We start from the raw sequence: 16,496 nt of genomic DNA on the forward strand, positions 1-16,496 counted from the left end.
AGCCAAGTGGTTACTGCTTCGCTGGGGTTATTAACCGGGAGTTTAAATGAAAATACACATTTTCAATATGTTAAATTTATAAAAGTATAGCAATGCGGTTTGTAAATATAAAAAACTAGTGTTTGGACTGGCACAGCAGAATGCACTTGGCTCTGCAGTATATTATGCAGGTTTAAAGAGCTCAAACTCTACTTGGAGGTCATTTGGCCTGATTTTAATGGCAGATAATGCTGAGTGGGAGCTGAGTATTCATAGAAATGTCCACATCAACATCATATCAACAGGCAGACGCGATATTTCTGCTCAGCTGGGCAAAAGACTGTTTGGTTTAAATGAGTTCAATTAGCAAAGCTGGTTTCTCTTCTAGGCTACTTGGCTGCTGGCGATGGTGAAACGTGCGCCGCGTAGTTTTGTCCAAGCAGTTGCACCAGCTTTTTAACCAAGGTATGGGGCCAGAGGAGGGGCCTCGCTCTGCTACGCAACCTGGGATCATCTCTCCTCACTTTCTTTAATTCCAGTTTGCCCCATGTTGCCCATTACAGCAGCAGCAGCCACAGGGAGAAGCTGCAAGTGTCAAGTGAAAGTGAAAATATAAAGCGCAGTGGCAGTCAAATATTAAAATTATAGCCAAAGGCCTATTAACTGTATTAAATTAAACAATTAGCACAGATAATTCCAGAAAAAAACAACTGTGGCGCGTAGATGAATACAGCTATAGCTGCCTTTAAGTGCTTAGAGCCCTCTTAAAACATCATAATTATGACTCGGCTCTGTGTTGTGAGTATAATCAAACCGCTTTAAATATTTTACACAAACTGCCCCACAACAAAGTGGAGGCGGATCTGGAGGAAACGCTGACTTTATAAGGTGCTTAAAAGGCAATGTGCAAATGTAATTGCTCCAAGAGACTCTTTGTGACCTGTGGACCCCCACATTCAGGCCCGCAGTTAAGTGAAAGGGTACATAGTGGATGTGAGACGGGTTTGAGGAGGTCAGAGCCGGGATCACCAACTAATTACAGTGCAGAGGCACTCAGCCTCTGTCAGGTTGTTTAGAAAGCATTAGGGGGGGGAAACGCGGGCTTCCCTGGTGCACTGCACATAATTAGTTTGGAGCCAAGGTCACAAATACACACAAGTGTGGGGACAAGCAACCTCCACAAACAGAGGGAAGAACACACAGACACACACTCGCACCGTCTTGCTCTCTCAGGGGCAACAAGGCACAGCGTCTATTAATTTCCTAAATGAATAGCCTAACCAATTGATAGTTATTTATGGATGTTCCCATCTTATGCACAACACATGCTCCTTACCGTTAATTAAACTTTAGTGAAGTACTTGGTCATATAATGAGTTATGCATCATGAAAAGGCTATATTTTGAATGTAGAATTGCTAATTAGCACACATCTATTAAAGACCTTTTATCGTTGCAGATCTCTACAAGATCCCAAATATTTCTTTTTGCCACTAAACCTCACATTCATATGGCGAAAGTGACATTGTGCATAATTAATTCATTTATTGTAATCCACAGCTAGATGCTACTTAACTCAAGTGCTCCTTAAGCTTAGAACCATCGACCCAACGAGGCAGACCAGACGGATGCTAATGAGCTGCGCTAAAACACACTTTGCGTCGACACAAAGAAAATTCAGGGCTTTAATAAGCTTCTGTTGTTACCACTAAGCAAACTGTACTTTACATTTCCTGATACAAAAACAAAAAAAAATGCCCGAATTTATCCAATAATCCGGTTCAGAGTCCAGTAGCCAGATACTATTGGATAGCAGCACCGCTGAGAGCGAATCCAGCAGCACTGCAGGCAGGCACGTTTAGAACTGACAGATGGATGCAGAATGATTTGTGAGCGCGAGGTGGATAAAGAGGCCTGCTGGGCAAAAGGGCTCTGGAAAGGAAATATTGGAGCAAAATGAAGTTTGCTGTTGCCGTCTGTATGCAAGTAACTGCTCTCCAGACCCTCTTCCGGCTTTAGAATATGCAAGACAATCATTTTATTGTTTTCCTGAAGCCCACGCAGAGAAGCTGCTTTGTATGTCCCGCTCATGCTGCCAGGGGGGCTCCGCAGGCCGTCCAGACGCCAGAACGCCGTCCTGCTTTTTAAATGCTTTAGATTGACAGCATTAGCGCGGATGAAAAGCCGATAAAAACCCTGCTTTCACAACTTATTTTTAGCCGCCCTCTGGTGTGTCCGGCTTTCTTTGCGCCGTCAGAAGTTCATGAAAGAAGTGGCTCTATAGTTTTAGACCACTGAGGCCCGCGCCTGCAGTCTCTTCGGGATAAAACCTAAAGTGTCATCTTACCTGGATGCCATCCAGCAGTTTGCTCATGCACCAGAAGCTGTCAGCCTCAATGTTCCTCAGAGCCTCTTCCTGGAGACTGGACACGTCAAAGTTTTCCACCTCCTCCTCTGGAGGAGACAAAAGAGAGCGGAGAGAGCTGGTGAGGAATGAGCGCTGCGGAGACGGCGGGGCAGGTGAGAGAAAATTGGAGGTAAAGGGAATTGGAAGGAGACAGAGAGATTTATTGTCTACAGACGGAGCAGGGAGCTCCATCATGAAGTGAGCATTTGGGCTGGGGAATAAAGTGTGTAGATGGAGAAAGAAGACGAATCTAAGAGGGCGGGGTGAAGGTAGACGTTATTAAAGAGATGTACGAGAAGGAATTAAGAGGCCCACAAATCACAAAAGGGAAAGAACAAAGGTTAAAAGAATGGAAACTCTTCAGCCCCTGAACAGGTGAGGAGAGAACATCTGAAACCTTACACAGATCGCAGGCGGTTGGAAAAAAGCTTTTATTTCATCTGTAATTGTTTCACGTTAAAGGGAGAGAAGGTGGAGATGGCACTCAGACTATAAGAGACCTCAAGTGCTCACATGACAACTACCTGCTAAAGCAGGAGCTATAATGTCGCTCAGAGGAGAAGCGCTGCATTTACACCCTCCTTTATCATCTCTGATAATGGCTTTTTATACTCGGTCGGCTTTGTTTTACTTTCTATTTGGCTGGTTTTGATTGTAATGTTGTTCAAAGAAACCAAACACTGGATAAACAGACTGTTACAATAGCTCTGTATATTCCTCTCATGTGACACCAGAGAGCACAAAAGAAACAATTCCAAAAGCAGCAAACACATTCAGATCCCCGTTATCTCCGGCTGATGACTCCAATGATGGGTGTCATCAGATGTCGTTAGCAGCAGCCGCCTGTGATGGACCGCGGGAGCTGTGACGAGCCACCGACAGCGAGGGGAGAGGAGCTGGGACCGATGAACGATAATCCAGAGGAGAAAATGGAGAGAGGTGGATGGAGGAGAGGACAGAACGGGGCGTCGGGAAAATAACGCTACCGACGCACAGGCTTCGTATCCTTGGCAACCCCAGTGGAATTTTGTCAAGGAGAAAGGACGAGCCTCAGAAAGAGCAGGATTTGACTGGGTGCCAGGACGCCATTAACAACCAGGCCGCATGAATGCGGCGTGCGTTTGCCATTCAGGTGCTCCCATCATCGCCTTGTGTTCTTGAAGTTCTAGTTTCTCCTTCCTGCCTCCGAGACCCCCTCTCTTCCGTGTCTCCAGGCAGATCACAGCGCACCGTCGGCACGGCAATGTTTGTTCACATGGTGACCAGGTTTTGTATTTATTATAATTCAACATCAGAAGGGTTCAAAGCAAAAACGCAAACCTCAACGCGGCCCCCCGAGCGGCACGGCAGGATTATCATTACAGATATAGACATAATATCGGGGGGGGGGGGGGGGGGGGGTTGCCATCATCCTCAAATATTATGACTTAGCAAGAGCTCATGGGATGAGAGATGACAATATTTGTCCTCAGAGAGTATAGACCCGAATCAATCGCAATCATCTGAAGGCAGATGCGTCGCTGGAGCAGCTGTTATAACAGTGCCCAGACAAAAGAGGCTACTGTCGGACTAATCTGTATTCAGTTTTGGATATCTGTTGTGCATCTGAGTGTCGTATCGGAGTGGAGCAGAAGACAATGACAAGGCATGAATACGACCGCCGCCGTGGGACGTGGCACCTGTGCTGGATGTGGAGGAGAAAAGATGAATTGTAAACATCCCAAATGAAAATAGAATGTCATTATTCAGCTACACTGAGTTCTATTTGCTAGGAAACCTCTGTGGCACTTTTATAAAAAAGCTGGGAATGAGGCTAAGATAGAGGGACACCGGCTGGATCATTGGGCAAGAGCGCCCCTTGTGGCTGCCGGAAGAACTGACGCGAACATCCAGAGCTGCACGGATGAATGCGCAGAAACGGCTTCAGGTCATTAATCATTTTCATAGTTAGGTTGTGTAGAGAATTCATCCTCCTGGAACCATAAGAGAATCAAGGTAGCGGGGTTATTTAGCAATTCAGATCGGGATTTTATTTTTTTCTGAACAACTGAAATACTAATACATAAAAACAAATATAAAAGTGATCCGTGAAACCCAGATCGCTAACCAACGACGGACTGGATCGACGTGCCTGTGGGCAGTGGTCATTAAATCTTCCTACTGGATCTCCTCCCAGACAAAATGAGGGCATAAGAGGTTCAATTTCTTCATCATCCAGGAACCGGGGACACACTGAACCACCCTAGGGTCTGACAATGGACCCAAAAAGTTCATCCTGCTGCCCAGCAGCAGTCTGAGTACCTCTGGATAGGCCCTGCACCTCTAGGCAACCCCCCAAGGACACGCCTTCTCAGACTATCACTGAACTACAGCCAAGCAAGGATGTTCCAGGCAGCAGGGTGAGTGTCCAGTGGTGTCTGCAGACTCCCCCAGGTCCGTCACGTGTGCTCGGCATGAGCCTTCTCACATCTGTGAAGTAAACAAGTTCTCTCACACCAACCGTCTCACCTCGGCACGCGTGTGTCATGCTGGCAAAGGTGCACTAACTTCTATCAACTGCAGGTCCTGTCTCGCGGTGTCACTGGTAGGAGGAGCTCCAGAAGACTCTGGCCAAGAATCAGCAGAAGGTGTGAGGCAACATGGCCCCTTAATAAAGGCTGCTTGGCTAATTGCCTCTTTTCCAACATTTGCACAACATCAACATGACAAGTTGATCCCAGAAGTGTGACTGACTGAGTTCCAGTAATACCAGTGACAGAAATGTTTTCCTTTTATTTCGCATGCAAGCACGATCAAGGTTCCCTGAATGCACCACCGAGGCCTATATCAGTTACTCTGACCGCACCAGACTGAGGGAGTAGCCCATAATACGCGCCTGGGGCATGATCTGTGTCCCGGTGCAAATCTTTTACAAAGCAGAACCTTTGGAATTTGTGTCTGGAGGTTGACGGCCTTCACGTGACAGAAGGAGAGTCTCGGCGGCTTCAGTTCTGTAAGGCGGCCCAAATAAAACCCAAACCTGGTCTCCAGCTTCCCCATCCGCCTCTTCCTTCCTTCCTGTCAGAGTGCCCGGCCCCAGGGTTTACTTCCTGTTTGTCCTGGCACAGGGGGTGACACATCCACGGAGACCAACTTGGTCACTGCCAGCTGCTCACAGCTGGCATTCCGAGCTGGGTTCGACCCCAGAGGCCAAGCCAGGCTGGAGATATACACAAGCATGTGCACACACACGGATGCACACACTCGTGGCATTGCTGCCATCTGTCTTGTACGATGGGCCACGAGATAATACGATGCAGGATGATAAATGAGCTAGTTTAGCCTGATGTAAGTAAGCGCGTAGGCGTGTTCTGCTCAAACGTGTAAAAATGTTTAAAAAACAGTGTTTCCCCCACTGCAGCACATTAGTGTGATAACACAGTTGTTAATGAGAGCGGGATATTTTCATGGGAAGTGGCGTTCCAACTGCTGGATAATTAAGAACCGCAAAAGTCTGGCAAACCCGGCGCCACCGACGGATCTGAAGTGCACACGCGACTGTTGGAGGGGGCGCGTTGAGGAGGGAGTGACGGCTGCGTGCGAAACGAGACGTGATGTTGTGAAAATACACAGCTGCGAGTGAAACAAAGCGAGAGCTGGAGTGTGTCGGTGTGAGAGAGACCGAGAAACAGGTGTGAGCGGAGGTGAAAATAGCAATAATCGCTATTGTTCTCATCAGAGTTCAAAACGAAAGAAACCAGGCTCCTTCTAAGCATGTACACACACACACACGGTGATCCACAGAACATAAAATGGTGTCTTCTGAGAGGAGTTAAAGAGTTTAATGTCCAGTGAGGACACGGGGACGCGTGCGCCGCTACGGCTGCCTGAAGTGACACGTTTCCTGTCCAGCGACGCCTCACACGGCTGCCTGTGATGTCACTGAAGGATGCAGATGGAGATCTTTCCGCTGGCAGAGCGACGTGGTTATGGACCAACGTGCTGCTGCCGGCGCCAAAGGAAGAGAAATTCCCACCGATTAAACACTGTTGCCACAATATCGAATTGATTATTTTAATATTAGTCAGAAAGGGAGGTCATGAATGAGGCCTGTCAGAGCAACGTGCCCTTTAGAGAGGTTATTCTTGAGGAGATGAGAGTGCTTAGTTAGACCCTGTATTGGACCCTGTAGACGTGTTTGGCGCACGTGCGTCGCTGCGTTTCCCGATTTCGCCGATATATCTTTGAGATGACCTCGCAGCTCTGTCAACCAAAACCTGATCTGAGAGCAGCCAGGAGGTGACGTGTTATTTTTGTGGAATTAGTGAGCGCGCGCCTGCCGGTGTTGCTCTGCGCCCGATATCCATCCACTTGCCATTTCTGGGTGACCCCGTGCACCTTTCGAATGTAGCGCTTGATGTCTCAAAACCTGACGTGCGCACGCACGTGGATATGAATGGATGGTCACGATGCGCGGGAGGACAACACCAGCCGACATCCCAGCGGGCCTGGTTAAGATGGCGGCTTCAATTACCTACAAGCGTGTCAGGTCAAGCGGAACGAGTCTCACCGCTGACAGAAAGATAAAACCGACTCTCAACCAGCAGCAGATCTGGAGAGATGTGACGCTTCTCAGAGAGCAGAGCGTCAATTTAGGGCTTTTTATAGTCCAGTAATTAACTTAATCTAAAAATATTCAATAACCCCTGTGATTATTCATAGAGGATAAATCATTTTTTGACAGAACTATTTCTCTGGACCATTTCAGAGTGCTACTGCTTCTTATCAGCCGCGAGAGGGGTTCTCTGTAATATGGGGGGAAATAGGATGAGGGAAGATGCAGATGAAAGCGCAGCTATTGATTTTCAGCTTTATGTAGCGGCTTTGTCAGGCTCCAGCAGCGCTCGCCGTGAAACCAACGCTCACTTCCACACCACGGGCTATAAACATGTAAGCTTTAAAACACACAAAACAACAGAGAACTCGCTCCAAATCCATTACAAATGGGCTATTAAGAAGCTGGAAGTGACACTTTAGGTTTATTTTATCATTTGACATTAATGTTTCTTGCTTTTATGCCAATTGCCACTGAAAATTAGGGCGATTGCCTTTACGAGTACATCGGTTCCTTTCTTTTCCTCCTGCCTTTTCCCTGATGTTTACCGTCTACATCCTTTTTATGCATCTCGAAGCAACCTGTTGAGTGTGAACTAAATTACAGAGAAAAACACAAACTCTCAAGTAGAAATGGAAAATGAATATAAGGTGGCAGCCGTCAGCAAGAAAAAGCATATTGGTTAGAATAAAGAGGTTCACGCTGAGACGGAGAGCGGGGGTCAAAATGACACAGCCGATTGAATCACTGCCAGTCCGAATGCTTTCACTTAACCCAAGACACACGGTGCTCGTGCTTGAAATGAAATGGAAGGAGCGAGAGTCCAAACAGCGCAGGGGAAGATGCAGAGAGGCTGCATCAAAAGGGTGGGAAAGCACATTTCCAACCGTCTGACAGCACGTCACACTCTCACAGACTCAAACCCACATCAAATGTGCAGCAAGAACTTAATGCTCCTGCGAAATGTCAGCAGTTGTGCTCCAGCAATTACTGAACACACATTAGTGCTGAGAAGCACAGGTAGGGAGACGTGAACCCACAGGTAATGGTGGCCAGATCCAGAACAAACCAGCCCATACTAGTTGGACACCAACTGGTGGAGACCCAAGGTGAAGATTGGTCAGTGTCATAGATGGTGGATGAGCACAGGGATGGCAGGAAGTACTCTATCCTTTAAATAGACACAATTCAATAAGAATGTTTCACCTGAATTCACCTAAAAATCCCCAGAAACATCTCCAGAAGCTTCGCTAAGCGTGAGGGGAAGGCAGCTATCGCACTGTGCAGGTTTACAGGCACTCTCTTCAAATCCCAGTTTCTCAGGCCCCTCTGGTGTCCTCTGCTAACAGATTTGGGTCCTGCCGCGCAGTCAAACGCACAATACAAATGTCCGACTCCTGAACGCTCCCGTGTTCTTTCCTGTGACTGCACGCCAAGCCAACAAGGTAAAAGTGGCTCTGAGATCTGCTATTAGACAAACCAAATACACAACAGGAATTCAAACAATGACTTGATGAAAAACAGTGAGGAATCTCCTTAAAATGGACTCTAAGAATCGAAATGACACTCAATTTTTGGTTGTTTTATCCTGAATTCCTTCAGTTTTGCGCCTGTCTGTGTGATCAGTCTGTGAGGATGTGTGTGTGTTACACTCCTCTGGCCAGCGGTCAGTCCTCGTCTCCCCGGCTCTGTCCCTGGGCGCTGTGTGCGGAGATACGCTCCAAGCCACACAAACAGCCACCGAGACAAGCACAACCAAAAGAGGAAAGCAGGTGAGTCTACGCCCTCCTCCTGACGTTCCAGGAAATAAACACAGGTAAACAAATCTGTCCACATCCACCTGCTGTCAAATAGTAACTATTGCATGAATTAAATGTGATTAAAGCCAATTTCAAGATCACTTTCACCATCCACCTCCAGGACTGATCACAGCCAAACCTGTTGAGAGGTGATTACTTAAACAGATAGATCTCAAAGAGCAACACATCACGCTGGCAGGATGGAGAAGAAACAAAAACATCAACATCCATCAGTGTTAAAATGGTTGCAAGGTCATTTTTACGGCTTTATGGCACCGGCGTGATCCATCACCCCCAACTGGAGAAGAGTTGGAAGAACGGCCGACGAGAGCTTCGACGGCTCATCCAGGGGGTCACAGAAGAACCCAGAACAGCATCAGGAGAGCTGCAAGCCCCACTCACCTCAGCGGAGGTCAGTGTTTAAGACTCAGCAAGAACAAAGGGATGGTGGAAGAATTCCAAGATGAAAAGCAGTGCTGAGAGGAAAGAACAATCAGGATCCCGTGGCGTTCGCTGAAGAGCCGGAGGTAGCAGGTGCTCGGGCCATTACATCTGGTGTAAAACACACGATTTCATTAAGAATAATGGCAGCAGTCACACAGCAGTAGCCGTGTGATGAGCTGTGGCCACTTTACTGCATCAGGACCCGGACGGCTCCTCTACCAGAGGCTCCCGAGGGAGACCGATCTCAAGCACACGGAAGCAGTGAAGCAAAGTCAAAGTCTGGTCTGAAATCTGTCTGAGATGTTGAAGCGTGACCTTAAACCAAGCTTTCTTAACGTCCATGTTCATCTCTCCAGTGTGGCCGAATCAGAACAAACTCCGTGGTTAGCTAAAGTCCTTGCACAGTGATGTGAAAGACTCCGTTATCACGATCAGGGGCCGATGTTGGGGCCAATGGTGGCACCACCAGCTGTGGTTGAGAACCTTGAAGCTCCTTGGGTACGTCAGTAATGCGCTGCAGCGTAATAATGACAGTACAACACACTCCAGAAGCAGAGCAATTCCCTGAACTCAAACTGACATCGCTCACATAATTACAGTGTCACGCGATGCATAACCAAGCATAAAGCTAAGCAAGCAGCAGCCCTGTTATCGTGTACGACACGTACAGAGCGTCGCAAGCTCTCCGTGATCCGTCTGTAACTGATCTATTCGGTCCACTCAAGAGTTGAAGAAGCTGCATTATTAAATCATTGAAGCTGCGTTCAAAGCCGAGGCAAAAGCTGGAAGCTAGCAGCTCAACGAGCATCAGTCTCGGGAGCTCGCAGTTTCTGGGCCACGAGTTGCACCAGCTCGGAGGAGTATCTGGATAATTTTATAGAACGGTTAAAAGTTACAGGATTTGTGGGTTGATTTCATTTAAATCCCTATTTAATGAATAACAGAGGATCAAAATGTGATGCTAATGATTAATCGGGCTATGCTGAGCGTGGCCTAAGCCTCCAAAGACAGGGCGCATGTGCTTCCACTGATGGCTAAAAATGAACACATTATGCCTCCGATATTAAAGTCTGTGAGTTAGAATTTTCCTCTCTATAGGATTCATTATCGTCTCTCAGTGGGTATTTGGAGATGACACCTAGACTCTATAGGGTACATGGGCAGCAGTGGTTTCACACGGTGACTCGGCGCGGACCTAATTGCTGGATTCCTCATGATCCTAGCAACAGAGGAGCTGTTGCTAGCCAATTTCTGCCTGCTATGACAAGAGCAGCCTAGCAGTGGTGATCAGTTACCCGTGGCCTTTCATCTCTCCGGACGGGAGGCAGGCCTGCGCGGCTCCGCCACTTTCTGACGGCATGGGGGCACTTTCCCGGTCAGCCGTTTGAACCCTTTTGAAAATCTATACGCTTCCCAGTTTCAGCCCTCGGTTAGCCCCGACTCCTTCAGTCGCCTTTCACGATTTCCCACCCGCTTCCTCAACTCTCTCCTTCTCCTTCAGAGCAGGGCCCCACTGGCATGCAGATTACTTTATGGATCCACAGGCCAATCGATGAAGCCTCTACATTAAAGAAGAGTGGCCTGACTCCTCAGCCCATCATGGACCCACTGTGGCCTTAATTAGATGACTTCTTTTGTCGAGTAAATGGGAGAGGAGCAGCAGCGTGGAAATTAGAGGGGGGGGGAGTACACAAGAGGAGGTAATCCCTCACACATGAAACAAAACAATGGTCGGTGGGAGAAATCAATGGCTCCTCCGTGGCACCGAGGAAAGGCTGGCAAGAGTGTTTACCTGTCCCAAGCAACTTAAAAGGTATTTCCGCTCCTGTGTTTAAGAGTTTTATCGATAATCTGCCTAATTGAACTTTTCAGTTTGGATTAACCAGCCAGTGTGTGAATGGAAGTTGGCTTTGGGGAGGAAGGCGACGGGCCGAGAATGCATTTGTGATCGAGCTATGGGGACGACCACGGAGCGAGGAAATGGAATTTTGCTGCAGAAGAATAGCGAAGCAAACAAACCCACGCCGGAATATGTGGTGAGCAGCCAAGTGTGGGTGCACGGAGGTACCCGGGTGCACGGAGGTACACGGAGGTACAGCTGCTTGTGATGGCAGCATAGGCATCTGTACATTAAAGGCCCAGCAGCTTTCTATAGAGAGAATCTGCAGCCAGACAGACAGGGAGGCAGACAGGGAGGCAGACAGACAGGATGTCAAGGCTTTTCTTATCAATGCACCTGCTCATGAATGCATCAATCCCACAAAGGCTGAAAATGAAACAGGAAGCCCACTGGAGATGGACTGCCTGCGTCGGTATGTACCAACCAAGGAAATAAGCCCATATTGAACCTTTCTTTGGTGCAGGGCTCCTCTGAAACACTTTCACTCCCACTGTGCAATTCATCCTGTATTACAGCTTTTAAGGCTGCTGATAAGGGGCATCAAACCTGAGACTGCGTTACCAAAGCTTTCTGAGACGAACAAGAGGAAACAAGTTTTAGACTTGACATTTCAGTTTTGATTATTAAGCCCCCTTTTACAGCTATTCTTTGCAAGACTGCTGGAAGCCTATAGGGGCCATGCATCAACAGCACATTGGAGTGCAGCCACAGACTCTGAGGTCTGGGTTTGACCCTCCGCCACTCCAGAACATTCACATTGTTGTTTTTGGAGCAGCTTTAGAAAAGCGTCTCTTTGTCCAGATCACCGAGGCTTCTCCACGTCTGCAACCTTCTTCCACCCGTATCTGCGATGAAGCTGCAGCTTCTCCAGAGGCTCATCTCAGCTTTAAAGTCCTCAGGAGCAGCCACACGTGGTCTGCTCCACACAGCCATGCACTCTGTGAGCCTGGTGTCCTCCGTGCAGACTTCCATACGTATATTTCCCTCTTTATTAAACAATAGATGAAGAAGAACTCTGCTACATTCAGTGAGTTTGTTTCTTCATCTCACCACTCGCCATTAACCATCTGCTGCCATGTCAAGTCACATGTGACTCCTCAGATGATCAACAATGATAAAGACTTGGACTGTTGGATCTGTTGGATCTGCTTCAGCCGGAGTAAATAGAATTTTTCTTTCTTCAGTCAAGACCGGGGACGTGTTCTTCCTCTCGTCGCTCCAAACGAAGCCACAGAATATTGAAATAAATGTGGGTGTTATCTAACTGGAGACCTCATTTACACCTGAGTCTGAGTGTGGGTGAGCGAAACACCTTAGCAACCCTTTTGCACAGTTGTTATACATCTTTAATTTACATTTTATTGCATCCGTGGGAGATATAAATATGCATGGTGGAGTTTGTCATCAACTTTTCCTCCACCTATTCCTGTCTATTTAATGTTTCGATGTCGTATCTATTAAAAAATTACCCACAGCAGCAAAGGAGTGGGGGGGGGGGGGTAAGAAAGACCGAGAGAGGGTGATTAAATTAGGGAATGTGTCTCAAACTCTGTCTGCAGCAGCTGTACATCGACCCAAACCACCGAACTTCAACCTTTAATAGCGACAGAGTACACAACGCCATCATGTAAGGTGCCAGCTGGGCACTTTTGAAGTTGGTTGCTGCCTCATCAGCACACAGGAGATGCAGGAGAAAAAAGCCTGGGTTTGATGCCTTGATCTGACAGCAGCTTCCCCCACCAAGAAGAGAAAAAAGGACAAACAAATAAGGGTGAAGCAAGAAAAACAAAGAGGGGGGGAAAAAGGAAAAGATGACGACGAGGTGACAGAAGAAGCAAAGCAAAGGTATTAAAAAGTCTGATCATTTGTTTCACTGGGGAATGAGTCACAGTTATAGAGGAAGAAAAAAGCTTTGAAAATAAGCAGCAGCAGTGAGAAACACACTGTTGTTGATCACAATAGACGGGATCTTCAAGCTGGTCGGAGGCCCGGTGTAATTAGCTTTGGATAGAAGCAAACAGCAGGCAGCAAAATAAGATGCATGGAAAAATCTGGATGTAAAGGGCAGATGGCATGTGGAGATATAACGCTTAATGCCACTTGTGGAAATGTGCAAACAGCATGACCTTAAGAATAACAAATAATATGGATAAAGCGTGTGTACGGTATCCAAAGTTGGTGGAATCAGGACGCAGCAAATAGTAAAAAGCAGAATAAATATGCCAGAAATGTTCATAAATGTGCATTCTGAATGGATTCCACAGCCTGTTCTAACATATATGTGACAATATGGCTGCAGTCTCCGTAAGGTAGAGATACAACTACATTTCCCATGAGCCCCCAGTGAGGGAAAACTTAAACGAAGCATCTAACTTAAGTTTGGCCACTTTTAATTCAGGGAATAAATAAGAAAGTGTGGCTGAACATCAGCAGGGAGACCAGGGAGGGGGTCGGTGCATGTGCAGGCCCCGCTGTCACAGTCTAATCACAGCCTTTGATAAATTGTGTTCCAAAGCACAATTAAACACAAAACGAGTCTGAAGGATCCAGATCTGACTGAAATGAGGGCCGACAGATGGAAGAAACAGGGGTGGGAACAAAAGGGCAACGAGAATCAAGACGAAAGACAACACAATCTCGCGGGGTCCCGGGGTCCATTCTCTGAGACTTGTTGACGTGAACCCCCCCGCCCTGGAGTCGTGCCGGGTGTAAAAATGCTCCATTAGAAGCAACTCTCGCATTAAAACAAAAGGCAAACTGTCACATCGGCAGCCCGTCACAGACAAAACAGAGCAAGAGGTGCTTACCAATGTACTCGAAGACGTAGACGACAAAGAAGGGCGTGACCAGGTCGTTGATGCCTTGCACGTAGCCGCTGGCGGGATGGCGGATGGCCCAGATGAAGAGGATCCGTTCAAATATCTTGAAAGGGAACACAAGGATTCAGTCTGACGCCGGCTCATGCAAAGCTGGTAACTTAAAATCAAACGTGTTTTTCAGGAGAACAAATTGCTGCTCTTGAATGTGAGGCTGATTGAAACACAGCTGAGGACTTTATGAGGAGGGAAAAGGAGAAACAAGGATTTTCAGTCTTGCCAAGGCAATAAGGTGGGCGGCGGGAAAATCGAGTCTAGCACGGCAGTCTGGCACATATGTAGAGATTGAGTTTAAGGCCGTCTAAGCTGCTTAAACCGGTTCTTTTTAGTGTCGCAGATATGGAAGATTTGGTCAGCGTTTGCTTCAACATCCATACATTTTAGACCACATTACATACATTTTTGTTCTCTGCAGCAACAAATTGATGATTCCAGCTGCAGGAATCAGGCAGAAATTCACATTTCTAAAGCCAAATACTTCTTTTAACGATGATGTAGGTCACAGAACATAAAAGTGACATTTGGAGTTGTTAAACCAGATGAAAAGCTTGATTTTTCATTAGAGGGAAACTAATATTGTCTATAAATCTGCCCGGACGGGCAAATGTGCAAGGCAGATATCTCGTCAGTTCGCATTAAGAAGAAATGTAGGTGGGTTTTAAATGAACTCCAAATGAAATAAATGGAGATAGAAGTTGGTCGGGACCAGCGCTGGCTGATGGTTTCCCCTCTCCCCATCTCTCAGCATCATTTCCTCTGCTGCTTTTTCTTTTTTTCTTTGCACAATAGCGGTTCACTTTGAAGCATTTCTGCTTTGCTTTTGCCCTTTGTCAAATCATTATTCACTTTCTCGCTCTCCTCCCTGGTGAATCCACCCCGCTTTTAATCTCAGTATTGTTTTTAGTTTGCCTTTTTTTCCTCCTTTACTTTCCGTCTGTGGTATGGATTAATTCATAAAGCTGCCGACCGCAATGACTCTCACAGGCCTGGACTCCCAACAAACCCTCACCCCCCCCACCCCAAGCGTACGCTTTCTGGAAACATGGTTATGGGGGCAGTGATGTCATGTATCTTTTTCAAAAGTGAATAAATCGACATTAAAACGGCCAGAGATGCTACGTGAAACATCTCTGGTCGTCTCCCCACATCCCCCTCCTCGTCCTATATCAAGGGGACGCTGATGCCGGTGGGGCAGTGGGGAACGGCCTCAGAGGCTAACACAGGTAGCCTCTCACACCGTCCGTGACACAGGGAACCAGTTCACGCACCAGCCCCCAGCGACTCTGCCAGGCTCACGTATCTGTTCCGCCTCAGATGTCACCCAAGCATCATTTCTGACTGTCAACCAAGCTAATGAGCTCCTGAAAAGGCAGGTGACGACATCAAGCTAACAGATGTTGTTTTCTTTCTGTGCTTTGTTAGAGCAGAGTTCAGCCCAATTAGAGGAAATTAAAATTTTCTAAAACTTCTGAGAAATGACGCTCTATTGCATCCACACACAACACACTGCGAAGCATTGTGCACCAAACTATATTAAGATAAAAGACGAGTGATCGGTCTTTTTTCTTTCATTCTTTTCTTGTTGAAAAGGTGTTTTTGCTTATTATCAGCACTGCTCCAAATGTGCAACGTTCTGCAAAACAAGACAGAGTCAAACTAATAAGACTTACAAAATTAACGCTAAATTGCTTCTGGATCCCTGAAGTGGAACAAAATGTTGACGCCATCTTTCTAGTCTTTTCCCCAGCGGTGGGGGAGGGGTGGGGGGGTGGGGTAAAGGAAATGAAACAGAGGTGATTTTGAGGTGGTACCTGGGCAACCATGACCACAGACGCTGCATTTGACCGGGCGATGAGGAGGAACGTGTGGGAGACGGAGCTGAAACTCCAGGGAAAAGTCCGGAATATCGCTCCTGTGTAATTTGGCTGGACGACACATTTCTATATTTCCTCCTGTCACATTTACGCGTATTTAAATAACATCGCTGCAAATAACAGCAAAGCACGTGTGCAACTACATAAATACCAGACAGCCTTGGATCTCAGAGAGGTTTGGAGACAATGAGCTCTTAGTTCCCCGAAGACAAAGCACCCAAATGAAAAAAGGTCCTGGCAGAACAAAAGTGTGCTGACCATGCAGGGTGGGTATTTCTAACTGATTGTGTTTGTGACTGCAGATATCACTTTCTGTATCCTTTGTTTTTAATTCAGTGAGTGGCCCCTCATGCAGGACATGCAGTGTGCCGCAGTAGAATCAGCCCCCGCCTTAAACTGACGGGCAACAAAATGGAAATCTGCTGTTGTCTTTATGACAGTGTACACGATGCCTTTCACTCTGCAGCAACCACAGTTTAAGTGATCGACCGCTGCAGATGTAGCCGAGTGCTTCAATCTGGGCCAACTGGACTGAAAATTCAATTCCAATTGGTCTCCTGGGATAATAGAAGTCCTGCTGACCCAGACTGAAGCACCGGATGCTCTGGCCAGGATGATGGGAGG

The 16,496-nt window shown here is 47.1% G+C and overlaps 1 protein-coding gene across 3 annotated transcripts in view; it reads right to left on the reverse strand.

Moving 5' to 3' along the window:
• The window catches only part of tbc1d22a (TBC1 domain family, member 22a), a 61,510-nt gene that overhangs the window by 23,271 nt on the left and 21,743 nt on the right, over window positions 1-16,496 (reverse strand). For all 3 annotated transcript variants that reach the window (XM_029825358.1, XM_029825357.1, XM_029825356.1), the window contains exons 9-10: window positions 13,930-14,044; window positions 2,326-2,432 (exon numbers count right to left, since the gene is read on the reverse strand). In XM_029825358.1, the coding sequence (XP_029681218.1) occupies window positions 2,326-2,432; window positions 13,930-14,044 (222 nt within the window). The remainder of the gene's footprint in view (window positions 1-2,325; window positions 2,433-13,929; window positions 14,045-16,496) is intronic.

Source organism: Takifugu rubripes, chromosome 18 (assembly GCF_901000725.2).
Source record: "Takifugu rubripes chromosome 18, fTakRub1.2, whole genome shotgun sequence".
Lineage (NCBI taxonomy): Eukaryota > Metazoa > Chordata > Actinopteri > Tetraodontiformes > Tetraodontidae > Takifugu > Takifugu rubripes.